This window comes from Anguilla rostrata, chromosome 13, assembly GCF_018555375.3.
Source record: "Anguilla rostrata isolate EN2019 chromosome 13, ASM1855537v3, whole genome shotgun sequence".
Taxonomy (NCBI): Eukaryota; Metazoa; Chordata; class Actinopteri; order Anguilliformes; family Anguillidae; genus Anguilla; species Anguilla rostrata.
Window position 1 is genome coordinate 38,890,069 of NC_057945.1, and position 27,979 is coordinate 38,918,047.

Genomic DNA, 27,979 nt, shown 5'->3' on the forward strand with positions numbered 1-27,979 from the left:
AAAAGTACCCATTAATGATCTTTAGTTCAAAGGGTGAAATGTAGTATGAAGCACACATAGGCAATACCCACAAAGGAAGGCCTACAAAGACCTTCACCTACAGCAATACCTGAGAGACCGACACCTTCGGAATTTGGAATGTTTGCATCATTAAACTTGTTTTGAAGATTTAAATACAGTGTGTGCATATATCTTACCCCATGTGATATAATTTCTATAAGCTAATGACTTTATATAAACAAATAACAATAACTGATACATCAATGAAATACACAAAGAAGGCTGTAAAAATATGGGAATGGAAAATTGGCTCGACATGTGAGACGGAACAGAAGGCCATACGTGTTCAGGAGGTTAAGCCCAACAGGAGATTCTCAGATTTGGTCCTGAAGACAAACTGGTTTTCGAGCTCATTTACGCAGCAACACTCCCAGACCTTAGGAAGAGTAATGATTCAGTCGTGACAGTAAGTAGTACCTGAGTCATAAGGTTGAGTGCCAGCTCGAATTAATACTTTCCGACATGGTGGCACTAGGACTAAACCACCCTGAACAACATTAAGAAACAGTGAAAGAGTGAATTTGTATCGAAATATATTTGACCAAACGTTGGAATCCATCACCTTTTCACCCAGGACAGTACTATAAAAAATCCAGGGAACAAAATTTATATTGGATGTACAATGCCCCTTAAAAATCCATAAAAATTGTATTTGTGTAAGCTTAGAAAAATAGAAATATTTTCTAGATTTACTTACAAGCACATACAAGCATTCATTTTTTTAAATTACAATACATTTCCAGATGAAAGTACAAGCATTTATTGCAAGCTACACAGTAAACGTTATAGTGTTAATTCAACTCTTACTGTGTTAATTCAACTCTTAACAGATAACATTTGGTCCCACTCTGGAATGTCAAATGTTATCTGTTAAGAGTTGAGTTAACACTGGAACTTATACTGTGTACAAATAATTTCTCTGAGAGTATTTCTGGGTGCTCTTTTAAAATAATCTCTGCACAATAACCGGCTAATTTGCTGTTTTGCAGCCAGGTTTTTTTCTCCATGACAGGGACAATCGTTGGCTCAAATGCAGCACCTCCTCATCTTCCTCGCCCTCCTCCAAAAGCCTTCGTTCACAATGACGGACAGGAAGAGCAAGATGGCCGCCCCCACAGCGACCCGTGCTAGATTCTCCACTGTGCAGGAAACTGGGGGGAAATTTAAAAAAAACCCACAGAGGTGAGACTCAGAGTTAAGGGACTTTCTAAGACTTGCAGCCTGTGAAGCTGTGGCCACCACCAGCCACTGTTAACGGCAACCCGTCGGCTTTTAGTTTAGTTTAGTTTAGTTTAGTTTATTTGACAATTATTAAAATATTATAAACAAACTTATTTCCACTGTGGTCCTTCCTCTCAGCACATAATAGATACATAAACATTATTATCATTAGCCTACATAATTAAAAGTAAAACTAAACAAAATACAACATTGTTAATAAAATATCTTAAAAAATGTACAGATCTTATATACACTAAAACAGGAACCCTCCCTCCGCTATCAGTCTCCTGAATTTAGCTAACTGAGACTGGGGGAGGGGGGTGGTGTGTTTGAGGACCCCTTTGGTGCCTGCCTGCGCCCACCCCCCCCCCCCTCATGGATGGAACCCTAAACATCCACCTACATCACCTACACCTGTTGGAGATTGTGGACCGTGCAGTGCTGGTGCTTGTGGGCATAACCGTGGAAATTGCAAATGTAACCAAAACCAACCGTCCCTGGATGGTTTCATTTGATATGAATCACCTCACGTGAGCCCTGGCTACAGTCATCGCTTCTCTGTTTTTTCGTTTTGGTTTTTCCCCTGGTGTCTGTTTGTCTATTACCATGGTATGTGGTAGCCATGGAGATGAGGGTGTGTCAGTCGATTGGCCCGATCAGAACTGCATTACATTGCCAGCAGACAATATTCAAGGCTTCAACTTGGTCACAAAGGACAGTCGCAACAATCGAACACACAATGATTGTGCTCTCGTTTTTATGCTTTCATAATGAGTTATTTGGATACTCCAACTCCAACTGTATGTGGGGGGAGGGCTCAAAAGTCCTGGACTAAGAACAGTTTGCTTTCATCCACACAGAGACTGCATATGCACAAAGTCCAGAATTGTGTGCATCACCCCTGCCAGCGTGTCATTGCAGACGTGCAAACATACTTCCACATGAAGCATCAGCGCTATCCTGAGAAACTTACAAAACTTTTGCATTTTACATTGAATTCATACAGCAGGATAAGTACCTTGCCCAAAGGGTACAACAGCTTTGGACCACCCCGGGTATCAAACCTGCAACTTGTAAATCACAGGCCCTATTCCCATACCCAATATGCTACACTGCTACCTTTGGAATGTGTACAGCAGCACACTGGTGTTAAAAAAAGCCCCTATACCCCGCCCCCGGAGGAGGACACTAAGACATATGCAATTTGTTCTATTATTTGCAGAGGTGGAAAGTCCAAGGTTCAGAAGGTAAAAGTCCCGCCACATGTTTCTTCCACCCATGGACTCAGCCAGCTGATTTCACTTAGTTCTACCTCCTGGCTGAAGAATTATCCTAATGATCAAATCCAGGTGATTGGGGAGGAAGTTTACTTTCTAAACCTGGATTTTACACCTGTGATGATTTGTTGACAACTTTTAGTTCAGCCTTTTGGTTTCACTGTTTTTGAAATTGTTACTACAATATTTTGTTTCATTACATTATCTTTGATTACATTGTATTTCATAATCTATCGTTATCTACAGACCTGGGTCAAATATGTATTTTTTTTGATTCAAATACTATTTTTCTACACTTTACTGATTTTGCCTGGTGTATTGGAACCAATAAAATACTCTCAAAAAGTGCAAACCCCACTTTCTGGTCATATTGGCATCTGATCAATTACACCAGGCAAGATCAATAGAGCACAGAAAAGTATTTGAATCCAAAACAAGTACGTATTTGACCCAGGTGTGATTATCTACCATCACACATTTCCTTTTATCACATTATCTCATTACCTCTGGGGTGAGTTGAGTATGTGGGTGTAGCTTCTGTCAGTGTAGCTGCGTAGGATGTGGTTGGTAAAAATAAGCTTCACAGCATGGTGCAGACCTAGCTAGGTCTTTCATACCTGCCCTGACCCAGAAGTTTCCTTGTTGTGTAGATGTTGTGTATTTTTTGTATTAAAGGTTGAGATTAATTTTTTTATTTGTGTGATGTGGCATTTATATGCTGTTATTTTTGCTTCCTGGTTGTAATAATTCAGGGGTATTGTTGCTATTGGCTGTAACAACACCACTAAACCTGTCCTCAGCCAAACACACCACACAAGAGCCTTTAGCGTAGTGTGCCGTTTTCAGCAAGGCTGTGTTGTGACAGAAAATCACTTACTTTTGCGTGTGGGCTGCATTAGCTGCATGGATTGGCTTCAACTGCTTATCCTTAAGCTCAAAATAACATGGTGCACTGTGGAGTACTGACTGCGTCTATTGCAAACAAGATAGTGTGATTTCCTTTCACACGCTGTGCTCACCACGAGGGCTTGGAGGATGGTGGAGGAAGTGGTCTTGGGTGAGGCACATTTCATTAATAGCCTGACAAAAGGAGTGGAACTCACCAATGTTGTGTGCTCTAAATCCTTCGCTGAACTCTGTGTAAGACGGTTGGCCTGTTCTGTTTCCTCTGCATTTATATTCACTGCTGTAAGAGTCGTTTCCAGCGGTGAGTGTGAGTCTGTCCCCGCTGGGGTCCAGTGGAAGATGCCGTCCATCTCTGTACCACGTGTAGTTCCACTCAGCAGAGCTCCCCTCAACCTGACACCTCAGAGTCAGACTGTCTGACCTGAAGATCTCTATCCATGCAGTCTCCAAAGTCAGCACAGCCTGAGGACGAGTTAATACGCCAGACAGCTGGGGTCCTAAAAATAAAATAATAATTAAATAAAAAAATTAAAGAATGCAGTGAAAGTAAAAATTAGGTTAAATTAACAAGCAAAAGCAATAAGTAATAAAAGTAAAATCTGAATTATCATTTTGATGGAATCCACATCTTAAAAACTCCATGAAATGGTTGTGATTAAATTCAAATAGTTCAAATAAATTTTTACATTTTTTGCCAGATTTGACTGCATTAATTATCAAAAGTAATAACGAGTAATTACCAGAAACCATGAGTATGACAGAGTTGCTGCTGGCTGTGTACATTGGTTTGATTTTATTTTTTCCCCTGCAGATATATGTTCCGGAGTCTGACTGAACAACAGACTGAATGGTGTATGTGTCCGTAGCCTTGTCCAGAGGAAGTTCCTGTCCGTCTTTGTACCATAGATATCTCCAGCCGGTCCGATTGCTGCGAATCCCACAGCTCAGAGTCACTTGTTCTGTGGTGTAGAATGTCCTCCTGCCACCAGGCTCCATGGTTAGCACCACTAATGCGTGAACTGCAGAAAGTCCAAATCAAACAGAATCGCTCTGAGAGGAATTCATTAAAGTGATTTCACAAGAACAAAACAAATAAGTGGTCCAGTAAACTGTTAAGAGTAAAGACTGTGAAGTGTGTTACCATTATGAAAACATTGAAATTGACCTGGGTGACCCTCTGTAAGCAAATGAAACAACTATTGGCCAAATTCTGTAACCAATAGTTCCTGTAATCTCTGAAGCATTAGGAATTTGATTTCTAATGTTCATCAATTATTCTTAAATGTCTTTGTGCTTTAATTTAAATCCCTCGTTTACCTGGAGCTTACAATTTTCATCTTCGTGACTGCAACATAAATGTTATACATACTGTATATGAAAAATAGTTTACTATGCTGGTGAATGGATGGTTCAAAACACTGTGGAGAGTCGGTCAGAACTCTGGCTTTGCTTCTTGGTGGGGTTCCAATGACCAGGCCGTAGTTGCAATGAAGGGTTTTATTGGCATTGATCAAGGTGAAATAGCTTTGTATATGGGTGTGTGTGGGTGTTTATGTGTGTGTGGTCTCTACAAATATAAACAAAATATAAAATACAGAATTAGTTGTACATAATAGACTCTTTCCAATATACATGTTGCCAATAATATCTACCTAAACATAACATGTATATTCACTATTAATCTACTTAACCTACAGTCTGTAAGATAACCTATAAAATACACTCCCCAGAACCCTCTCTGCCTAGGAAGCGATATTCGCATACGGTACACGAGACTAAAGTATGCACCTCCGCGTGCAAGGCACATGGGCACTAAATGCGCATGCGCAAGTGACCGAAAGTAGGTCAACTCCCCAGATTAACGTACCTTACTTAATTGCACTAGCGATAAACTAACTAATAATACTAATTTCGCTTCCATTATGCATCCACAAACATAAATACCTCACAAAAAGGCGATCCATTTACTATATAAAATCCTAAGCATTATTAATAATCTTTACGCCATCTAGCATTAGTCAATGCACACGGTAAACAGGCTCAAACCGATTACAACGGCACAATGCTTAGTTCCAGAACAGTAAATGCAACGGTCGGGAAACCCGGAAGGCAACTTACGGTTTCATGAACGCACAAAACACCTTAACTAGCCTTATTACAAAAAACAGAACAGAGAACGTTAAGCTAAAGCTAAAAGTTCTTGTGAACTTGCGTTCGGCTATGCTGTACCGGAGCTCCCGTGTTTTCTCCTCTAATTTTCTTCTCGCGCGATTCAGGAGGCACTCCCGCTTCCGGCCAGTGATTGGCTAATCAGTTCCCACCTCTTAAAGGAACAGGACAGCCTTTTTAACAACAGCCTTTTTAACAGTATATGCTGTATATATGTAACTGTTTAACAAATATCTGATTATTAATTATGTGTTTGTTATGATATTGTTCCTATAGTAGCACCCGTGTGCAGAAATATCTCTGATATATTCAACTGAGGGCTGAAAGGAAACTAAATAAAACATTTTTGGAGCGTCCTAGTGAAAGTCCCGACTTGACTTCAAAGGAAATGCTGTGGCAGCGCCTGAAATGAGCAGCTCATGCTCGAAAATGTTTTTTTCTCAAAGCAGTTCCACAGAGCAGAGTGGGCCACAATTACTCAGCAGCAATGTGAAAGACTGATATCAAATTATAGGAAGCTTGTGGCTATTGCTGCTTCAGGTGGTGCAGCCAGTTAAGTTAAAGGGGGTCGTTCTCACACGTTGTGATAAAGGTTATAACTTCTCCATTATATAAATGAAGTAATAATTTTTAAAAAAACAGATTAAAAAAAAAAAAAGTGTTTTGTGTTTACTCAGGTCCCCTTTGTCTTTTTTTACATTTTATCTATAGATCTGAAATCATTCGATGTGACAAACATGCAATACTAGAGGAAAGCAGGAAGAGGGCAAATGCTCATTCACATTCAAATGTTCTACTGTGCTTCCACCAGTCCTCCAATGTCTAATGTGCCTCTTGTTACATGTACAAAAAAAAAAAAAAACGAATAAACTAAAAACAATCCTTGATACAAATGCCATTTTGTGCCCCAAAACACTGATACCTCTGCCATCCTTTAAGCCTCAGCTTTTACCCGTGCTTTAAACTGCCTATGGCTCGGGCATGAAGAGTGAAACAATGTACATGCGTAAATACTGGATCTGCACTCTTCAAAGAATTGTGAATCTGGAACACACTACAGCGAAGCTTAATAAAGCGAGACCCTCCACTGTGCAGGCATGGACAAACCCGTGTTCTGCCATCTCAGACTTTATTTTAAAATAGCTTATTTTAATTGTTTACTATATACTGTACTTTATATATTATTTTGTCCAGAGTATGAAACATGTATTTCAATGTGTGCTGGCGTTGCCCCTCCCCCCAACATTGTTTGTTGTAGTTATTTTTGAAAAAAAAAAAACTATATGTATATATATCAATATAAAAAAAGAGCGAAGCAGAGCTTCGTGCTGACATACCGATGACCGCGCGCGTTGCGCTGACAGCTGAGTGGTTTCCAGCCTTGGCTTCGCACCAGTACTGGGCGCTGTCATCCTCCCGCACATGGCTCAGGGTGTAAGCAGACGACCCTTCTCCCGGAGAGGAGGACAGCGTGGTTCCTTCTGTTCCTCTCAGCTTCTTCCAGCTGTATTCCCATCGGACGGACGGCTCGGAATCCTTCACCTCACAGGTGAGATGCACGGTCTCTTCAGCCGACACGCGTGACCAGGGCGGGTCCGCGGTCAGCACCACCCGGACCCCTGACGCTAGAGCGGAAACAACGAAATCGGTTACCGCGAAAAAAGCACAGCAGGGATTAACAATCACTCTCGTGAAGCAGAAACCAAAAGTACGAAAAAGTATTTTAGGATTACCGGCGTTTTGTGTGAAGCTAATCAGGGTGGGTAGAACTGTGAAGTAAAATGATAAATATAAAGATTAAGCAATCTTTCTTTCAAAATAATGTCCAAAGAGAGCTAAACTGTCACCACAGATCCAAAACAACTATACAATCCAGATAAAAGTATACATATGGTATCCATCGTAAGATTTGATACCTCTGTACTAGTTGCAGAAGTAGTACTACTACTAATACTACTGCTATTACTACTGCTGCTGCTACTACTAATACTACTACTGCTGCTACTGCTACTGCTACTACTGCTACTACTCCTACTACTACTACTACTACTAATAATAATAATAATAATAAATCCATAACCAAAATAAAAAAATAATGCACATAAATGTATTATTTATTTGTTACTTACGGACTGTGTAGAAAAATTTCCAATTGTCCATTGCATTTTTGGTGACCATCTCTCTCAAAGGAAGGCTTGCATATTGTGGTCATCAGTGCTGAGTAGCACTTTATTTTTGAAACCCTCATTGTGAAATCATTGTTTCCGAATTGTGTATTCATAAACTCTCCATAGGCGACAGTGACCTCTTATGCCCACACAGAGCATACATGATGTGGGGATTTTGTGCTGCAGTTTGATTCAATTTTATTTGTATTGCGCTTTTTACAGAGAAAAACCAGACATGAACCCCCAAAACCAGACACGAACCCCCAAAAAGCAAGCAAATGAGGTAAAATAAATTAATAAAAACTCCCCAGTGGGAAGAAAAACACTGAAACGGCTGTGAGAAAACAACTCTGCAATGGAAAGAAATCTCCGGAAGAACCCGGCTGTAGAGGGGGAGCCCATCCTCTGCAGGCCAGCCTGGTGTAATGGCAAATATTCTATGAATAGTAACAGCCAGGCAGGTGTTCATTATAAGCTGCACCTGTTGCAGCACAGAAAATTTTCAGTTGCAAGGTATTTTGAACAAGTGATTTTTCCCATAGATCACAGATCAGCGACTACAGGCGTTGCTGATTGGCTTACAAATATTCACTCTCACACATTCCTCTACATTCATATTTCCGACATGGATCTGGGAGGTTGTGTCATTTCTGTGAGATGAAAGCCTGTCTTCAGTCATTAAAAATTAATATTTTTTAAAATGTTTTTATAGTCTTAATTTAGTGTTTATCTTAGTTGACTTAGTTATTGCACTTGTGCCTACTCAACTATTGCTTGTTTTATTTGCATAGACTGCTTTGTTGCTGTTTTTGTTGTGTTAATCAGATTAACCTACAGGGTTCAAGTTAAACTACGCGGTCGTTCCCTGCACTTGGTACTGTACTTCCCTCTAGGGTTTTCAACACACTTGTTCCTGGTTTTGGTTATACACTTTGTTGTACGTCGCTCTGGATAAGAGCGTCTGCTAAATGCCTGTAATGTAATGTAATGTAATTTACTAAAGGCATCTACTGCATGGACGGCGTCCAACCGAAGGACACAGGCAATGGAAGGAAAGGGAGATTAGAGAAGTTAGCCATGCTCTGGATAATTATAAACACGGGAAACCACACAGGAAGTGCTGCTGCCGACAGCCCTGGAGTTCCTGCAAAAAACCGTTTTGACCTGAAGATCAAATGTCCTAATACAAGGTACAAGCATCAAAGTCGTGCGACAGTTAAATTAACCTCTGCAGATTCCAGCTAAATAAAGGAAATATAGGCAATAAGTGCCAATATAGATAAAGAGGGAGAATCGACGAACTGTTACTTGTATACTCAACAGGAAATTAAAATTCACGGATGAAAACTTGTTCTTCTGTGGCAAAGGACTGGTTCTACAGAGATTCACAGGCTAAATATTTATTTTAGCATTCCACTGAAGATTTCAATCACTCCAAGCAGTAAAGGCTAGTCCTACACAGTTTTTGGACTGATGCAAATGGAGACATGACAAAAAGTAACAATACCGACTTGGAAGAAGTGAAATTGGGTCCAGTGCACTTAACTTGATCATCATTTTACACTTGAGTCAAAGAAGTGTAAGACTACCCAAACGGGCAAAACCAAAGGAGATCATTATCTGCTACTGTATACAGTCTGCTGCTATACACTTTTAAAACAGACAAGGAAGCTTTGATAAAACCATACCATTTAAAAAAAAACACAAACATGAAAACTCTGACCATTGCTTTCCAAACCAAACAAACAGGTTTTGAAACAACTGAGACAGAATCTTAGACATTAAGACAAAAAAGTAAAAAAGAAAAAAGAACAGGAAAAACGAAGGAAGGGCTGGCAGAACCGTTGTGTGACTTCATTTCTAAAGAAACTCAAAAACACGCCCAAAGTCCCGTCAAATTGGCACTGTGCCAAAGCTGATCACACCTGCTTTAAGAGAAACATTTAAAAGTTCATTAGACTGGACTCTAATCAACTGTACTTGGTGAAGATGAGGCCCCCCATCTTCAAACAGAATAAAAATAAATATCAGATATCAGCACCTGTGCCTTCAGTCCTCGGGGCTGTATAATACAGAATAAATATTTTACAAATATAAAAAATACATTTGAAAGATCACATCACTTTTTTTTTCTTGCAGCAAATAAAGGTTATATACATTTTTTAAATGCCACACATTTATGCTTGAAGAACATCACTCCCTCTTTTAGAGAAAATGAAGCATCTTTTCAGCGCTGGAGAAGATTATTCCAGATTCTCTTGCGCTCTTCCTCTTCCACTTATACCGGAGATTCTTCAGCGTTTGACCGCAGCGTACTCAACACTGCCCTCTTGTGACCGATCTTCAGCAATTGTGTGAAAATACAAATTGCCATATATGACGAAGTCACTCAGGGGCTGACTTCTCGTATTGACAGTTACTTCAGCGTACTGTATCTCGGTGGCCTCGGCAAATGACTACAGGAGAGGGAAAAATTAAGTTGGGAAATGTAGTCTTTGCACCCATTTCCTTAGTAATGTCAAATGTGGTGTCTCATGGGGGCTATTGTTGGCGTCGTCTGCTAAAGTTCCCATAGATTGGCATAAACTATGGCTTTATACTCTTATTATTATTGTTATTGTTATTATTATTAATAATAATAATTAAGTAATTGTGGGAAAAATCTGTATTTCCAGGTTTGACAAGCAAACCTGGATTCATAAGCACTCAGCCTTAATCCAGTCAACGGTCAGTCAGTTAATTCAGCAAGTTTTGGCAGCTCAGACAGCAGTTGGACTGAGGAGGGCAGAGAGTGCTTACCTTTGAACTGTCCCCTTTCCCCTCCAGCTCGCCTCTGCCTATGTTCAGAACAAACAGCACTAATAAATAAATATCCCCTTCTCTTTTGCACTTTTACTTTTTTCAGTGCATTTTCAGTGGTGTTCGCGCTGGCGTCGCCCGATTGGACATACTTAATAAAGGGTAAAACAGCGCGTAATAGCAGTAATAATATCAACATAAATTAATAAATGAATGTAATTATGCCACACAGATTGTTCAAAAAGACAGTGATTGAGGAACGGAAAAATCCCATGTTTTTACAAAACCAATGGCACAGTACATGGTGGTTGCTCAAACAGAAGTAGCACATGCTCTACGAGACGGCATAAAGTCAAACTGCAACTCAATAGTTTGAGCAGAGCTTGGTGCTTTGGTACATTTCCTTCTTCTGAGGCTATTGCAGGCACCAAGCACGCTTGTGCAAGAACACACTTTCCGAACACACTCACTTCCAGTACGTCTCCAGACGGTGGCCATGACGCAGGCCAGACACAGGAAGAGGAGCAGGAGACCTGTAGAAATGCTCAGGATGGTTAATGTGCTGGGCTCCTCTGGCCTCTTTGAGCTGAAACACAAGCAGTGTCTTTCGGTCAGCAAACGTCCAGTACCACAGCTCAAACACAGTGTGGTTCTGCTGAGCAAACATCCAGTACCACAGCTCAAACACAGTGTGGTTCCGGTCAGCAAACATCCAGTACCACAGTTCAAACCAGTGACCACAAAACCACAGAGCAGAGTGAAAGTTTTAAAGATGGCGGTGCTGAGCCAAATGCGGTCAATCCAGATGGCTGAAGATTAAGTGGTAGCCATCAAGCCTGAGGTAGTGTACAGTTATGAGTAACAGTTCAGTAATTAGGCACATGCTTTTCGATTTACCAAAGGTGTGTTTCACAAAGATGCCAAAACATTTCTCATTATTATTGTTTTGCTGAAACCTGACAAATTATGCCATACCTGAAACACTGAGGAAGAATCTGGGATCGGTAAAGCAATTAATGAATTAAAAGAAATCAGGCGATCATTGTCATGGTGTTTCTGTCATCAGAACATGGTGTTTTATGAATCATCTAACACAATCAAATTTCTTAGCAGAACAAGCCTATCTATTCAAGGCTTGAATCTGGAAAGTACATTTAATCCCTCCTTTGTTGTGAAGTGAACACTTTCACCCTGAGGAACGGCGTAGGGAACTGGGCTGGCACCTCCAAGGTGGCGTCTTCAGTTCCCAGGTGGGGCCCTGCTGATGCATCTCATATTCAATGAAACATCCAGCTGCACTAATGAACTGTAAACATACACTAAAAACCCATCTATTCAGTCTGGCTTTTATGTAGTGTTTTATAATTTTATGGTCTTAGTATTTACACTTATTTATTATCATCATTATTATTTATTTTATTCTATTTTGTTTTGTCAACACTTTACTGTTGATCATGCATTTTATTTTATTATTAAAAAAAAAAATTATTAACATTTCACTGTTTTTTAATAAGATTTACTTTGTGTAATATCTCATTATTTTATTTCTTGTTATTTTTATTGTTTGTATTATATTTTATGTATCTTTTATTATCTTAACTATCCACCTTTTATTGTTGTCTTATTCCACTGGGTGTGCATTAGTCTCTAAATCCATTTTAACATTTTATGTTTTGTTAATCGCTTGTAAAGCACTTTGAATTGCAATTTGATTTGTCTGAAAGGTGTTATATAAATAAAGTTTGATTGATTGATTGATTGAACTGTCTGTCAATGCAAGCTGTATTGCTTTGAGGGAAAAAAACACCATCTAAATGTCTAAAATGTGAACATAAAATGCAACCTTGGAACTGCTTATAATGTAGTAACTGATTGATAATGTAATAACTGACCAATAATATAATAAAATGTTGCTCTTAGTGCCAACAAAAGTGTAATGAAGTCCAGTAATGTAATAATATCGACCAATAATGTAATAATTACTCAGAACAAGCAGTAACCTTTATCCAACGTTTTTTTTAACCCACAAGCTAATGTAATAAATGACCAATAAATGTAATAATTTGTCTAGTTTTTACAGTATTGATCAAATTATTACATTTAAAAAAATGTATATTACATTTTCATTGGCACTTAGAGCAACAGTTATTACATTATCGGTCAGTTATTCCACTGTTAGCAAACCCCCGTGTGCTGTAACAGGGTATCTTCCCCGATGTAGCTCACATGAGGACTATAGAGTGCGACACAGGAAACAGGCTTAGTACTTCACCCGGTTTCGTTTCTCCGTGACGGCGGGGTGGTTGGGGGCTCCAGAGTCGCCGCGCTAGTCGCCGCGGGGGGGCCCGCAGAGGGGCTGGGTGCGATTGTGGTCGCTGGTTTAGTCGTGGGGCTCGCTGTGCTTGGTTTCGATGGGGTCACTGGTCTCGCTGTTAGGGGACAGAAGGGGGCAGTTTAAATCCCTGAATCTCACGACTGCTGAGATGCGCTTGTCCAGAAAGCACGCGTGAGCGTCACTAAACCCCCCCACCCCCCCCCCCCCCCCCACATTAGCAATAAAGCCAAATACTTTATTTGTGCCTCAGGAATATGTTACGGTGTTTGAAAGTAACAATAATCAGGAACAGACAACTAATGTTTAACCCACTATGGAAATACCTCATCAATCTTTGCATTATCATTGAACTGTCACCTCCTAGCATGCCAAAAACAAAATAATTCAATCTTTGCAGTTTGTGGACTGAAAACCAGGTGTCAGTGCCAGTGGTGGGTCTGAAGAAATGATTCTTCAAATATTGCCAATGTACATCAAAAAAAAAAAAAAGCAATAAAACTGGGCTCTCGTATAATACCGATGACTGTACTACACTTCATCAATACCACAGGTGTGGTGAGCCAGTACTAACCTGCATCGACGCTGAGAGCAACAGCCACGTGACTGTCGGCTATCCATAAGTCCATGGCACACCAGTACGCCCCACTGTCCTGCACTGTGAGGTCTTTTATGGTGACGCAAAACTTTCTGCTACCTCTGTGGTCCTCGAGAGAGGTGCGTCCACTTCGCGGGCCTAAGCTCGTCACCACGGTGCGGCACGAACTAAAGCTCTCCCCTCGGCACCAGTACTTTTCCTTGCGGGTGTAGACTTCGTCGTACCCGCAGCAGAAAGACAGAGACTCGCCCTTGCGGCCCGTGACGACCGCGGGACCCCAGATGTCTTTTCCCTGGATGCCTGAAGGACAGCGTAGCACAGAAAGAAACAGCGCACTGGGGTTCAGTAGGCGACGACAGGGAAGACGCAGAATCACCAAAAAGTAGTCAATAAATACAGTTCCTGTTTGTCTCGTGAGACCCAACGGTCACCTTCCAGGCGGCAATATCCTGCTTCCTTTTAAAATCTTAAAATTTGTTAGTAGACCTGACAAGATACAGTCGCATGACATTTTGGCTTTTCTCTTATCCATAGCAATTTGCACAGCACTGCACTTTCACATGCATCAACCAAAGCATCCTCTGATCGGGAATCAAGCTGACAGCATTTAAATTACCGGCCCAGTTCCCGACCCTTTCTACTGGACTGCCACCTCAAGCAGCATAACATACTGGATAAAAAGGTATTTACATTTTAAGCTTTTAGCACAACAAACTTTAATTTTACGATTTGTTTGACATGTTAGGCATTATCATTATAATCTGTATAACGTTCCAACCTATTGGCACTTTAAAAACTGCAACAGACACTGATATATATCCCCAAACCTGCACAGAGAGTAAATAAAATGAGTTGAAAAGTCCCTCTGTACCTGAAAGAAGAGCCAGAAACAGAATGCGCTCCATTACTGAGGTAAATATTGAAGCTGAATGAAACCTACGAGCGGAATAACTTCTCTCTTTAACACAGGGTCTGTATCTTTTTTTTTTTCAGTGAAAGCTTCCTATTTCTGGTGTTTGTTCTCATCTTCAGATAGTGTATTACTCACAGCCAGCTATTACCATTTCCTCCAGAAATGACAATAGCTGGGTGTGAGAATGCAGAGATCTTCAGCTACTGCTGTGCCTCTCTACTGCACAACACAACACCACACACACACACACACACACAAACACACACAAACATATATGCATGCACAAAAAAAAAAAACTCATCCCCTGATTCAATTGGCTAAAAAAATGTCCTCTCCCTCCAGTGGAGCTGCTCAGTGGCCAACAATAGAGGACTGAAGTTGTACTGGGCAGCTCCCAGGTGTGAATGTGTCTGAGTGTGAAGCAGGGCTTCCTGCAAAACAGCATCAGTGCTCAGCGAACCTACCCTGGGTAAATAAATGTTAAATAAACACACACATACCACAGAGTTGCACACACATACACATTACCTACTTACGGCTGCAAACTCTTATCAAGACTTACACAACTTTACATAGCTTCATGTACCATTAACAGTGGATATATACTACATGCATAAGTACTGCCAAGGTACAACGCAGTCCTACCCGGACACCTACAACTCGTTACAACGATCCTACCACTGTGCACATCCGTCTCCGTCACTACGGGCACAATCACAGACCAGCACACGCACACACAAACATAGCATGCACACACTACCACAAGTGCACAACACACCCACAAGCACATAACACACACACACGCATATGCACGCACACACGCATGTCTCTTAGCTGCTCCTCTTAGCTGTCGATAAAAAAACGATAAAAAACTAAATGTAAAAGGCCGTGCTTTCTGAAAAGCAACAAATAAGATTGTGTAATTTTGTTGTGAACCTACAGTGTAAAGGATGACTTCATTTCAAAAGCCCATTGCTGCAAAAGTAACATTCCATACCCACAATGCATTGCAGACAGGAGAGAAGTGAGAGCTGGTTGGCATGGCAACGGCACGGGAAGTGCTGTGTTAATTCTACATGAGTGAGAACTTTTCACACAAGAAGTGCGTGTTCATATTCTGTCTAAGATGATAATGCAATGGACACATTACACACAACCTGTGAGGTGATAAAACATCCACACTGAGGGTAACACACAGTAAAATTTGAATGAATGAATGCAGTCCATAGGCAGTTGGTGTGTTTTCTGAAAAGTAAAATGGGTTTTAGGGACCCACAGTTTTTTAATGGAAAGATTACACACAGTACACAGGTCATATGATGCAGCCAATCGGATTTTCGGACAACAGACTTTACAAGAGTGCAAAACCCCACAGGAAAACAAGGACTCAACACCCCCTCCCCCCCCCAACCCCCACTCCATTTGATCAGAGTAACACACATGAAACACATCTCACGATTGTCAACGTTAACAAACATGATTTTCAACCGAGATACGTACCTCCAGTTGAGATTCCAAGAAAGGAAAAAATATAAAAAGTGTTTTTTTTTTTTTTTTTTAAATAGACAAATAACAAAGTCAGTAAAGGCCACTGCTGTTACAAGACCGGAAGTACATTGGATGCAGTGCATTCCAAGGGTCATGTGACTACCGGCGTTCTTCTACCCATCATTCCAACTTCAAACCCTCAAACCCAGCTGGATTCTTCCCACATCAAACCCAAGGGATGAGTGTGTTATGTATGTTACTGCTTGTCTCCGAGGGTTTGATCGTAATGAAGACACACAGTAACAGTTTCCCTCCAGTTCTCAGTCTGAAACATTTTATCCCTCGGTTTCCAGAACTCACATTTCCATTAATAAAAACAAAAAACAAACAAACAAAAAAAAAAAAGATTTATTTCATCCTGTCTTCAACTGCAACCCCCCCCCCCCCCCCATTCTCCCATGCAGGTGCAGAAAGGTTTATGCTATGCAGATTTGCAACCGCAGCCGATACAGGACGTGCTGTGAGTGCAGGCTGTCTCTGGCGAACAGCTTGTTCACGGCTTTCTAACGACAAACATTAAAATCGCGAATCCCCGCGAGTTAGAGGTATTCCCCCTCCACTTCAAAGAAATCACCTGGCCAAGGATAATAAATCAAACCGACGAGCACACGGATTCAAACGCACAGCATCACCATGTAAAGAAGAGAGAAACCTTTCTCCCTCTAAACGTTTCTCCCTGCCTAAAAACGGCGCTTCGAGGACTCATACCGTAGAAAAATACCAATTGTAGCTTCAGTCCACAGTTGTACTACTGCTCCCTGTTTTAATTGTGCTCACGCAAGACCGGAGGTAGTCATCAGCAATAAGGCACAGCACAGAGACAAACCCAGTGGCTTGTAGCTACACAATAACCATAGGCCTGGATTCAATCAACATTCGCCCTTAACTTTGACTAAAAATGAATGCCATGTACTCGTACTTCCTTCCCAAACTCAGTTTGACATTTTAGTGATTGCTGAACTCAGCAAACTGTGTTTGTGTAGGAAAACAGAATTATTGCTTTTGGCTGTTAGCAAGAATTAACCGATTTTAGGAACGTTGATTGAATCCCAGCCTCGGACCTGTCAGATGCCTAAAGCCATACAGTAAGTCACATGTCAGGAGCACATGACCAGGCTACTCTTTCCCATTGGCTGGGGCAGGGATATTGAACATTCTCTCTCTCCACTCCTCTCGCTTTACCACCAGAACGATAAAGTTAAAATATTACTTTAAAAAATTGCTATCCCCTAAAAAACAGAAAACCACATTATCCCTGAAAAAACATATTCAAAATATAATGTATGTACATTTGTATGTATGTATATATATATATAAATATATTTGGGCTGTAATGGAATACATTGGTGTCATAGACGAACATTATTTATGCTGAGTTGGCGGATGTAAATGGAGAAGGTAAAGGGGTTTTGGGAGGGGACACTGAGGTGACGGCTAGCAGTGCTACACACCCATGGCTAGCTCTCCTTCAGGGACACGCAGATATTCTGAGCAACATTTTTGGCGAAAAGAACGCGACACACCTATCCACAATAAGGAACCGCAGATTAACAGTCACATCCTCCATTTGGTTTTCATCCATACGAATGCATAGACAGCATTTTTTTCCATTAATCAACGTGCGTGTGGGACTGCTGTACTACCCAGTGAACAGTAGGTGGCGCACCCACGCAAAACACACAGATTCTGTTTTACTGCATGACTGTCCATAGATGCTGAAAGCCAATGTCTGTACGCCACAGTCAAAACTACATGATTGGGAACATGCTAGAACTCCAGCTAACCTGTCAACAGTAACGCTGACAGAAATGAAGACTACCGTACCTCCCATTGTCATGATCCAAAGATTTCTAAAAGCTAAATTCTGTAAAACTATTTAAGGAAAATTTATTTCCGTTTCTCAAGCTATTTACATTCATATGTTTCAATAGCACTGTGATCTAAATGAACCGCACTTCATAAAGTTCAAATTTCGACATGTTTTCAGTTTTTAACTGCAATTTTTATACAGTGTACTGACACGTACCAAACAGTGAATAAGCCATGAACCATAATGCCCCTAATATATAAAAAATAATATATATCTCCAAATGCAATGAATGCAACCTGCTTTGTTTTACACATATACATATGTGGAAAAACTATCGTTAAACAAAGAAGTGCACCATTGTTTCAATCTTTTTAAAACTTCATATATTTCCCATTTTACAAACATGAAAGTAGAGACACTCCACCTTCATATCATAGATATTTGCTATTTTTGCTTTGTTCAACATTTTGGGATCGTGTGTGTGTGCGCGTGTGTGTGTTTTTTCATTTGTAGTCAGGCAGTCCGAGGACAGCTTGTGCTCCAGTCCGCCTTCCCAGTAGGACCCTCAGTCATTGACCAGCCGATAGACGTGATATTGTGTCCCGTGGTCGCTTGTCGACACTTCAAAGACAAATGCAATGCACATCAGAGTCTCCTGAGTCTCCTTATTGGTCACAACCTGAAAGGTGGGAAAGGAAAAAAAAAAAAGTAACAAATTATGATTATAATTATGATTCTTATGACTCTGTTGCTCCACCTACAGGTTGGAAGCTACAAACACCACGCAACAGGTCAAAAAGTTTGAAACTTGACCAAGTTTGAGTTAAACCAGCATTAAATCTGTAATTTTCTGGTTTATTTTAAAACTCCAATACTTCACACTGAAATAGTGAAATTCTTTTCTTTTTTTTGAGGAAATTTGAACTGCTGCTTCCATCGTAGAACAGAAAACGACCTGCAGTTATAATTTCACATGCACACCTCACAGGAATTCCATAGTTCTCATATTCATGAGCAGCTGAGACAGACTACTTAACTGGACCTCACTACAGAGATAAATGAACTATTTATACTGCACATCCATTCTGACACTTTCCTCGTTGTTCATTAAAAAAATAATAATAATTGTTTAAAGAATCACCCATATTGTTCTCTAACCGCTAGGAAAAGTGCTTTAAAGCGCACTGGTGCTGTTGTGATTATTATGCAGGGCCGCTCACCTGCAGGATGGTGAAGTTCTCCAGCACGCTGTTCATCATGTACTTCTCCGGGAGGTGCTTCAGCTTGTGGATGAAGTTGATCATGTACTCGCACATGGGAGAGCGCTGGATTCGGTAAACGTACCGCCCCCCCTCCGACCGAGCGTACTCCGTCTGGGACGGCAAAGATCAGGCGAAACTACACTTTAAAAACGGCCTGAGGTGCCACATGTCTGACTAAAGACCTCTTCGGCTTTAAATCAGTGCTCCTCGCTTATTTAAATCTATGATTCTGTTGAGTATGCATGTTCAGTGTACTTTACACCAGTGGTTCCAAACCCTGTTCCTGGAGATCTAGGTTTTGATTTCAACCATAATTTGGTGCACCTGACTCTACTAATTAACAGCTCAGCAAGATCTCTTGCTGTTGACTGACGTGTACTTTGTGCTTTGTTAAGGTTGGAGTGAAAACCTACAGGACGGTAGATCTCAACCTGTTGAATGAGGTGTGTTTGCTAGGGTTGGAGTGAAATCCTACAGGACGGTAGATCTCTAGCTGTTGTATGAGGTGTGCTTTGTTAGGGTTGGAGTGGAATCCTACAGAAACATGGTTAGGAACCACTGCTTAATACTATAACAAGGAGGACTCTAGATAAAACATCATAATTCATAGTTCATATACTCTTTATAGTCAGTAAGAATGAGGCCATGGGCAATGCCTAAGAGGAGGAAGCAGGAAACAGGAAGGAGGAAGTGAGCTCACCTCAACTTTCTCCACCACCTGCTTGCCAAAGGAGCAGACCTTGGTGGAGACGGTGATGGTCATGTTCTCGTTGCTGCTGTAGAGGCTGTTCACTCCATAGAAGGAGCCAGGACCGTCCTGCAGACCACTGCTGTTCAGGTCAGCCTGAGAGGAGACACAGTGTTAGGCCCAGTGCCCTCCTCTATGTTAGTCACCCAGTGCCCTCCAATGTTAGTCACTAAGCAGCTTATCAACAACTTTTACACAGCTCACATTTCTGCATTCAATTCATTCACATAGCACTGTTTTTAGTGAAGCAATTCAAGTTAAGTACCTTGCTGAAAAGGAATATTGCTGTGCCCCTCCAGCAATTTGAACCCGCAACCTCTATTCTATAAGCACAGTTCCTTTGCCATGGCTCCACATTTTGGAGCGGGACCTGACATACTTTTAGGCAGTTTAGTTAATTCACATGACACATTCCACCAGGACCTGTAATTTCACCTCATATGAGCTGTGAGTTAAGACTGACATGCGAGTTGACTAACCTGTACAGCTTGTCTCTGGTGTTAGAAAGGTAGGACTCACCCAGAACTTGACCAGGAAGAAGGCGTTCTTGGGGCCCTTCTCGTACAGGTCCCTCAGCCCGCCCTTCTTGTCGGGGAACTTGTCGTAGATCTGCCGGATTTCCACGGCCTCCAGGAGAGCCTCGCTGTAGGACGGGCTCGACGGCCCGATGTGCACAAAAAGGTGCTTGCTGTACTGTAGCATGGAGGACAGGGTGAGAGGGGGAGAGGGGGAGAGGGGGAGAGGAGGAGAGGGAGAGGAAAAGAGGGACGGACGGGGGACAGGAAGTCTGCAGTCAGAACAGCCGGCCAAAAATATCTCCGATGTGTTGAGAAGCCGCTTCTAATGTCTGCAAGTCGCTGCTACAGAGAGAAACTGGTTTCTTTGTACAAAGTGTCTTTATTCCTAAATAACAGTTGGCACAAGGTGATGCTCCAGGGAATCCTTTGCTATCACGGTCACACGTGCATCCAGCAACATTCAAAAACGGCTGAATTTAGACTCGCTGCCACATGCGGGACATTCGGAGGAAGTCAGGCATTTGTTTGTCACTGAATGTTATGGTATTGAAACACAGGTACATCACTGTTCTGAGCCATAGAATTTCCCCCATACTATGTACATGGCTGGTACACATCAGATTTCTAAAAGCTACAGTATTTATAAAAATAATACTATTCAAAGTTGGGCATGCCAAAACTAACCCTAAGCCAGGGTTTGGCTCTTTCAGGCAGGCAGTCTGGGTGCCGTTTTAAAAGCTCACCGTGTCCGCGTCCTTGGGGACCTCCAGGAAGGCGCTATACTCCAGCATCCTGAGTTTGGACGAGGCGATGGCCCGGTCCTGCCACATGGGCACCGCCATGGCGGACGGGGCGAGAGGGGGCGCCAGGTGCTCGTATGCTGCCGGAGAAACAAGGATGCATACAACTGAATAAGACATCATTTAAACAACAGAATAAGACGGCATTTAAACAATTGAATAAGACATAATTTAAACAACTGAATAAGACATCATTTAAACAACAGAATAAGACAGCATTTAAACAACTGAATAAGACATAATTTAAACAACTGAATAAGACATCATTTAAACAACAGAATAAGACAGCATTTAAACAACTGAATAAGACATAATTTAAACAACTGAATAAGACATCATTTAAACAACTGAATAAGACATCATTTAAACAACTGAATAAGACATCATTTAAACAACTGAAGAAATGCGCATCGATGTCATGAAATACTCCCAGTGACTATCAGCCAAATTTGATACAACTGAATAAGAAACTATTTAAACAAAGAAAGAAATAAGCATCAATGTTTGCAGTGATTAGCTGCTGTACTGACTAGGAAGCCAAGAATGAATGCAGTTCTTACAGTTTCACATCTGATACTCACATGACATAGAGGAGGGCACTGGGCCTTGCAGATTAGGGTAGTGGGTTTGTGCAAACGGTTTGATGCTAGAAAAGAAGGTTTTGGGTGAGAAGCTTTCAGGTGTGGCCTCAAGCTTTCTGTGTGGGGAATGAATAAGATCTACGGTTAAGCTTTCTTTCACCTGAAATTACACAGAAACTTTGCAATCAGACACTGATTTCCCCAACATTAACCAGGGCCCACTGGAACTGAGCCAAAAACAAGGAACTTACTCCTGAGAGGGTCCAGGCTGTCCTGGGATGTGGGTCGGCCAAAACTGTGGAGGAATACGATTGGACAACGGTCAGAAAAATTCCACCAAACACATCAATCAAAACCTCTTACACAAGCAGCTGTGACCTGCTAAAGATAAAGACAAAATAAATTATTTTGTCTTTATTTTTTGACTAGAGTCAAAACAAATCTTCTAGAGATGAATTTGCACGCATCTACATTTCTCTATCCAATAATCTTCTGAGATTGGTGCGCTAAAATAATACTGCTTTACAATAATGGTACAGCATAATCTGAAAAGATGACATAAGTTGTTGATTACTACAGGTTGTTGATTACTACACGATAGATAAAGATTCTATATTTTCGCATCATGATTACATTTATTAGGCAGATGCTCTTATCCAAGGCGAATTCCTGCCTGATTCTTCCTGCTGTGGACCATGGCAGCTGTGGGACTGGGGCTTAACCTGGTATGGATGTGGCTTAACCAGACAAGGGCGGGGCTTAGCCTGGCAGGGGTGTGGCTTATCCTGACAAGGGCAGGGCTTAAACGTGGAGGGGCAGGGCTTACCCTGGCAGGGGTGGAGCTTATCCTGACAAGGGCATGGCTTACACAGGCAGGGGTGTGGCTTACCCTGGCAGGGGCGGGGCTTATCCTGATTGGGGCAGGGCTTACACTGGTAGGGGCAGGGTTTGCCCTGAAAGGGGTGTGGCTTATCCTGACAGGGGCAGAGCTTACACAGGCAGGGGTGTGCCTTACCCTGGCAGGGGCGGGGCTTATCCTGATTGGGGCAGGGCTTACACTGGTAGGGGCAGGGTTTGCCCTGAAAGGGGTGTGGCTTATCCTGACAGGGGCAGGGCTTAAACGTGGAGGGGCGGGGTGTGCCCTGGCAGGGGTGTGGCTTACCCTGGCAGAGGCGGGGTAGGTTGGCTGGGGCAGCGAGGGCGGGGGGCTCTTCATTAGGCTGGGAGACACGATCTGAGCTGAAGACAGCGCCGCCATGTTCTGCAGAGCCTTGTCTTTGGAGGCCTGATCCTGTGACGAAATGGACAGAACGAGAAAGAGAGAGAGAGGACGAGTCTGGCTGGAGAACAGCCAATCACGCGCTCCAGAGACACAGCCAGTGCTACGGTCTCACCTACGCACACACATACGCTATTCCTGTTTTATAATCCACCACAGATCCACCGGCTAATCTACCACAATCCCACTTTGCTCCTTCAAAACTCTGCCTGCTCATCTCCATAAATGCTTCAGATCAGCTGACGCTAGTATGACATTCCATTAGTGGCATGGACCCAAACATCTGCTGGGAATGGCTTCTGAAATGCCGCACTCAGCAAATATCTCTAACTTGGAATTCATTTTTGCAGATTCGGCAGAAAACACTGCAGGTGGTAACAGGTGTTATCAGCATTAATTAAGTATTAAATATCCAGTCACCTCAAGAGGCACAGCCTTCTGATGGACTTTTTCAATGAAAGGTTTGCAAGGATAGCCATTAGTGGCAATGCTAGTTGCCTGAAGACAGTCTTAGACAAGATGACTTCGCTTTCTGGTAAAATATTTAAAAGCAATAAATGAATGGAATGGCAACAATGAGTTTTGAGCTGCAGGCCATGAGATAAAGGAGGCATTTACAGAGTCATCATCTCTTGCTACAGCGGACAAATATTATTTTTCCTTACATTCTATGACAGAAGTTGGCTTGTGTAGCATGTGGTGATGTTTTAGCATTCGGGCCTGAGTATGATGCCACCAGCCCAAACCTCAGGCCTGAACTCCTGTAATCTCATCTGCGGTTTCCATTGGAAGTGGTTAACCCTCAGATCCCAGATCAGAATGGTGTGGTGACTAAACAAGAGTGCATGCCCACACAGTGTGAACTCTGGCCAAGGCCAGACTTCTGAGAGACATCCACCAATGCCACTGTAGCTCTACACCAGAGCTGCCCAACCCTGTTCCTGGAGATGTACTGTCCTTTTTTAACCCCAACCCTAAACAGAGCACACCTGACTCAACCAGCTAGAGATCCTGTTCAGCTGCTGGTTAGTAGAATCAGGTGTGCCAAATTAGGGTTGAAATGAAAACCTACAGGACGGTACATCTCCAGGAACAGGGTTGGGCGGCCCTGCTCTAAAAGCATATTTTGTGCTTTTCTGACCAGCCTAATACTCAAAGGTTGAACAACAGGTCACAAAATAAAGAAACGGAACACAGGTACCAGGTCAAGTTGGGTCATTGAGGTGGATTTACAGAGTTATTTCAGTCGTTGGCAAACTCCAACTGCACTGATTTTGAAACCGCCTATTTGAGGCAATTCTGCAACCCAACCAAAAACACTCTAAAGAGCCCAAATATGTTTCTGGTGTAATGCAAATGACTCCAAATCTCACCGTGACAGTCGACAATAATAATAATAATAATAATACATTTATTTTATATAGTGCTTTTCAGTCTCAAAGACGCTTTGAGTCGATGCCCGGATTCCAAAATCCATTAGACTGATCAAAGTGCCACTGTGTCCATTTTAAATGATAAAATACAATGCCTTCAAAATAAAATGAGCATAACCTAGAATTCTCTATTTGTTATCTGCATTTTAGCCATTTCTCACTGAGCAATACCACCTTGAGGAGCAAAATGTATTATTATCTAGGTGTGCAGGTGTGCTTTCATACATATTTAATGTACCGATTATACACTCATGATTCAGTCTTTTTGATACCCTCATGTGACTGACAGTAAAGTACAAACACCTTTTCAGCCCATTAGAGGTTGATTGCGCACAAATGAATAGACGAATCAACATGCTGAAAGCCAAGCCTGCTTAAAACGAAGAAAAAAAAATGCAAAAGGAAAGCCCTGCTGGTAAAGAAAACAGAGCCCTCAAGCTGTCTGTCCTCGCTGTTGGTCAGACAGCCAGAAAATAACAGCCATTAAGTGCTATTGCTAACTTGGGAGCTTGGTAATGCTAACGTGGGTGGGAGCTGGGCAATGCCAAAGTGGGTAACGGACAGGGCTAACGTGGGAGCTGGGCAGTGCTAATGTGGGTAACGGACAGGGCTAATGTGGGAGCTGGGCAGTGCTAACGTGGGTAACGGACAGGGCTAATGTGGGAGCTGGGCAGTGCTAACATGGGTGACGGACAGGGCTAATGTGGGAGCTGGGCAGTGCTAATGTGGGTAACGGACAGGGCTAACGTGGGAGCTGGGCAGTGCTAATGTGGGTAACGGACAGGGCTAATGTGGGAGCTGGGCAGTGCTAACGTGGGTAACGGACAGGGCTAATGTGGGAGCTGGGCAGTGCTAATGTGGGTACCAGGCAGGGCTAACATGGGAGCTGGGCAGTGCTAACGTGGGTACCGGGCAGTGCTAACATGGCTACCGGGCAGTGCTAACGTGGGTAACGGGCAGTGCTAACCTGGCTACCGGGCAGTGCTAACGTGGGTAACGGGCAGTGCTAACGTGGGTAACGGGCAGTGCTAACGTGGGTAACGGGCAGTGCTAACGTGGGAGCTGGGCAGTGCTAACGTGGGTAACGGACAGGGCTAACGTGGGAGCTGGGCAGTGCTAATGTGGGTAACGGACAGGGCTAATGTGAGCTGGGTTGATGGCTAAAGTGGGTAACAGGACAGGGCTAAACAGTGGGAACTGGGCAGTGCTAATGTGGTAAGAAACAGGGCTAATGTGGTGCTGGGCAGTGCAATAACGTGGGTAAGACAGGGCTAACGTGTGGGAGCTGGGCAGTGCTAAGTGGGTAACGGACAGGGCTAAGTGGGAGCTGGGCAGTGCTAAGTGGGTAACGGACAGGGCTAATGGGGAGCTGGGCAGTGCTAATGGGTACGGACAGGGCTAATTGGGAGCTGGGCAGTGCTAATGTGGGTAACGGCAGGGCTAATGTGGGAGCTGGGCAGTGCTAATGTGGGTAACGGACAGGGCTAATGTGGGAGCTGGGCAGTGCTAAGTGGGTAATGGACAGGGCTAATGTGGGAGCTGGGCAGTGCTAAGTGGGTACATGGCAGGGCTACATGGGAGCTGGGCAGTGCTAACGTGGGTACCAGGCAGTGCTACATGGGCTCGGGCAGTGCTAACGTGGGTAACGGCAGTGCTAACTGGTACCGGGCAGTGCTAACGTGGGTAACGGGCAGTGCTAACGTGGGTAACGGGCAGTGCTAACGTGGGTAACGGGCAGTGCTAACCTGGGTGACAGGCAGGGCTAACGTGGGTGACGGGCAGGGCTAACCTGGGTGACGGGCAGTGCTAACGTGGGCAACAGGCTGGGAGAAGCAGCGGGTGGCTAAAACGCACAGCTAAGCAGGCGAAGCAGATTGCTAAAGGTCAAACACTTACCAAATTCATGGCCTGAATCAAAGGAAAGAGAGTCCATTAGTGTCCTTCAAAGGAATGTGGTTAACTGCACAATACTGTGTGAAGACATTTGCTTCCTGTCTAAAAAAAAACTGAAATGGGGAAAAAAAACCCAACAAAAATAGCAATTCAGTGGACTGCTTGTTTTTCAGAGCCTTTGATCTCTGGTGATCGATGGTTCAAAAAGTGGACAATTCTCTCACTTCTGCTCTAGGGAAGCATAAGTATTGTCAGTTGGATGATCGTAACCTAAAGTGCACTTCTGTTCAATCACTGACTGAGTTTGCCACCACCCTGTCTATCAATGTCAAAACAGCCAGGATCATTTGTACTTAAACGGTACCCTAACAGTGTTATGATTTAAAAAACAAAAAAAAAAAACAAAAGCAAATGATCACTTAAGATTTGTTGAACACGTGAAATTATTTGCCCCTTTTAGATTTAACACAGACCTAATTACATAAATATGAAAGAAAGAAAATTAAGTACAGTCAGTACTTATTGAGGCAGAAATTAGCAATAAGATGAGGAGTGAAGAATGTGAGCGTTTGAGAAAGCAGGTTTTCAACAAACACCAAAGAAGAGGCCCAGGGAGAAAAAACAACATGCAACAGGTACTTTAGGACGCATCTCAATGGCAGATCGCATGAAATAAGTGTCTGGCCGGCAACAAGGCAGCTAAAATAAAGGTTCCTTTTGGTGCTGAAAAATGTTGCCTGAATGAATAGCATGACAGTGTGAAAATAATAATTAAACCCAGACAAAATCATACAACGAAAGAATGATGGAGAATGAATTCAAAATGGCAGGACCTGATTTATTGCATCAAAAAGCATGAAGCAATTGCCTTTAATATGCTACAAAAATGAAAACTGCTGTGTGATTCTAGTCGCCAGCACTAGGGGGTCAGTGACTACCAGAAGCAGTGCGCACACACGCAGGACGATCGTGCACCGATGCAGCTCCCATGCATTTTCAGCCCAGAGCGCATTACATGTGCACAATCATACACTGCACTGTAAAGCATCTGTGGCTCTGATGGAGACCTAATGCGAGTCAAAACATTATGACGTGGTGTATATTAAAATAAATTCTAAAACGCAGTGAGCAGACTCGACTGCCTTCACAACCTTTTCTGTCCTCCACCTGCATCGCCAGTTGGGATGGATGAAAATGTACATTTCTGTTATGCTAATGCTAACATCTGTAATGATACTGGTCAACTGAGAAAACATTTTGCTACTGTCCTTGCAAACGTAGTCTCTGCTGCCCCCTCCTGGTAGAGCTAGGAAATACTTCACGCTGAAGTCCAATGCCAGCAAACAGCAGTGTCACGGTCAATGTTATTTTATAATGTTATGCTGTCCCCAATTGGGAGCAAAAAATATTAGGAAAACTTTATTCAAACATCCATCCCTGCGCTTCCACACATGATTATTGTTACTGCTCCACTCAATTCCGTTTCCTGTGAAAGACACAGCGGTAAAAGTGCGGCGTAGTCCTGCTTTGGTGCGACGTAACCGCAGGTCTGCAATAATGCAGGCGGTAAAAGCCGATCTGATTCCGTGCTGTTTTCTCCGGACAGCGGTTTCAGTGGCAGAGCCGTGGACACGCTTCCTCTTGTTCAGAGCCCGGACCATAAA

At 42.6% G+C, this 27,979-nt stretch overlaps 3 protein-coding genes across 14 annotated transcripts in view; all 3 read right to left on the reverse strand.

The window, feature by feature from the left end:
* On the reverse strand, positions 1-7,844 carry LOC135237660 (high affinity immunoglobulin gamma Fc receptor I-like). Of its 2 annotated transcripts, none has more exons than XM_064304987.1 (6): positions 7,763-7,844; positions 7,367-7,402; positions 6,971-7,258; positions 4,205-4,483; positions 3,662-3,961; positions 1-1,199 (listed from the first exon to the last, which is right to left on the reverse strand). In XM_064304987.1, the coding sequence occupies exons 1-6, from the start codon at positions 7,809-7,811 to the stop codon at positions 1,087-1,089; spliced, it is 1,065 nt and encodes a 354-aa protein (XP_064161057.1). In that variant the 5' UTR covers positions 7,812-7,844; the 3' UTR covers positions 1-1,086. The 2 variants fall into 2 exon arrangements, with proteins under 2 accessions (XP_064161057.1, XP_064161056.1); XM_064304986.1 differs by having other exon boundaries at positions 1-1,211.
* A 1,341-nt stretch (positions 7,845-9,185) lies between these two features.
* LOC135237661 (CMRF-35-like molecule 4) lies at positions 9,186-14,619 on the reverse strand. Its single transcript, XM_064304988.1, has 6 exons — positions 14,402-14,619; positions 13,507-13,830; positions 12,873-13,029; positions 11,071-11,186; positions 10,601-10,638; positions 9,186-10,257 (listed from the first exon to the last, which is right to left on the reverse strand). The coding sequence occupies exons 1-6, from the start codon at positions 14,433-14,435 to the stop codon at positions 10,096-10,098; spliced, it is 831 nt and encodes a 276-aa protein (XP_064161058.1). The 5' UTR covers positions 14,436-14,619; the 3' UTR covers positions 9,186-10,095.
* A 1,061-nt stretch (positions 14,620-15,680) lies between these two features.
* LOC135237270 (transcriptional enhancer factor TEF-5-like) overlaps positions 15,681-27,979 on the reverse strand; it is a 36,091-nt gene continuing 23,792 nt past the window's right edge. For 4 of the 11 annotated variants that reach the window (XM_064304206.1, XM_064304212.1, XM_064304211.1 and 1 more), the window contains 9 exons: positions 26,319-26,330; positions 22,873-23,001; positions 21,962-22,005; positions 21,711-21,826; positions 21,073-21,209; positions 20,331-20,504; positions 19,764-19,907; positions 19,022-19,174; positions 15,681-18,480 (listed from right to left, as the gene is read on the reverse strand). In XM_064304206.1, coding sequence (XP_064160276.1) covers positions 18,367-18,480; positions 19,022-19,174; positions 19,764-19,907; positions 20,331-20,504; positions 21,073-21,209; positions 21,711-21,826; positions 21,962-22,005; positions 22,873-23,001; positions 26,319-26,330 — 1,023 coding nt within the window. In that variant the 3' untranslated portion in view covers positions 15,681-18,366. The remainder of the gene's footprint in view (positions 18,481-19,021; positions 19,175-19,763; positions 19,908-20,330; positions 20,505-21,072; positions 21,210-21,710; positions 21,827-21,961; positions 22,006-22,872; positions 23,002-26,318; positions 26,331-27,979) is intronic. The other 7 variants (XM_064304208.1, XM_064304214.1, XM_064304213.1 and 4 more) reach the window with 3 other exon arrangements.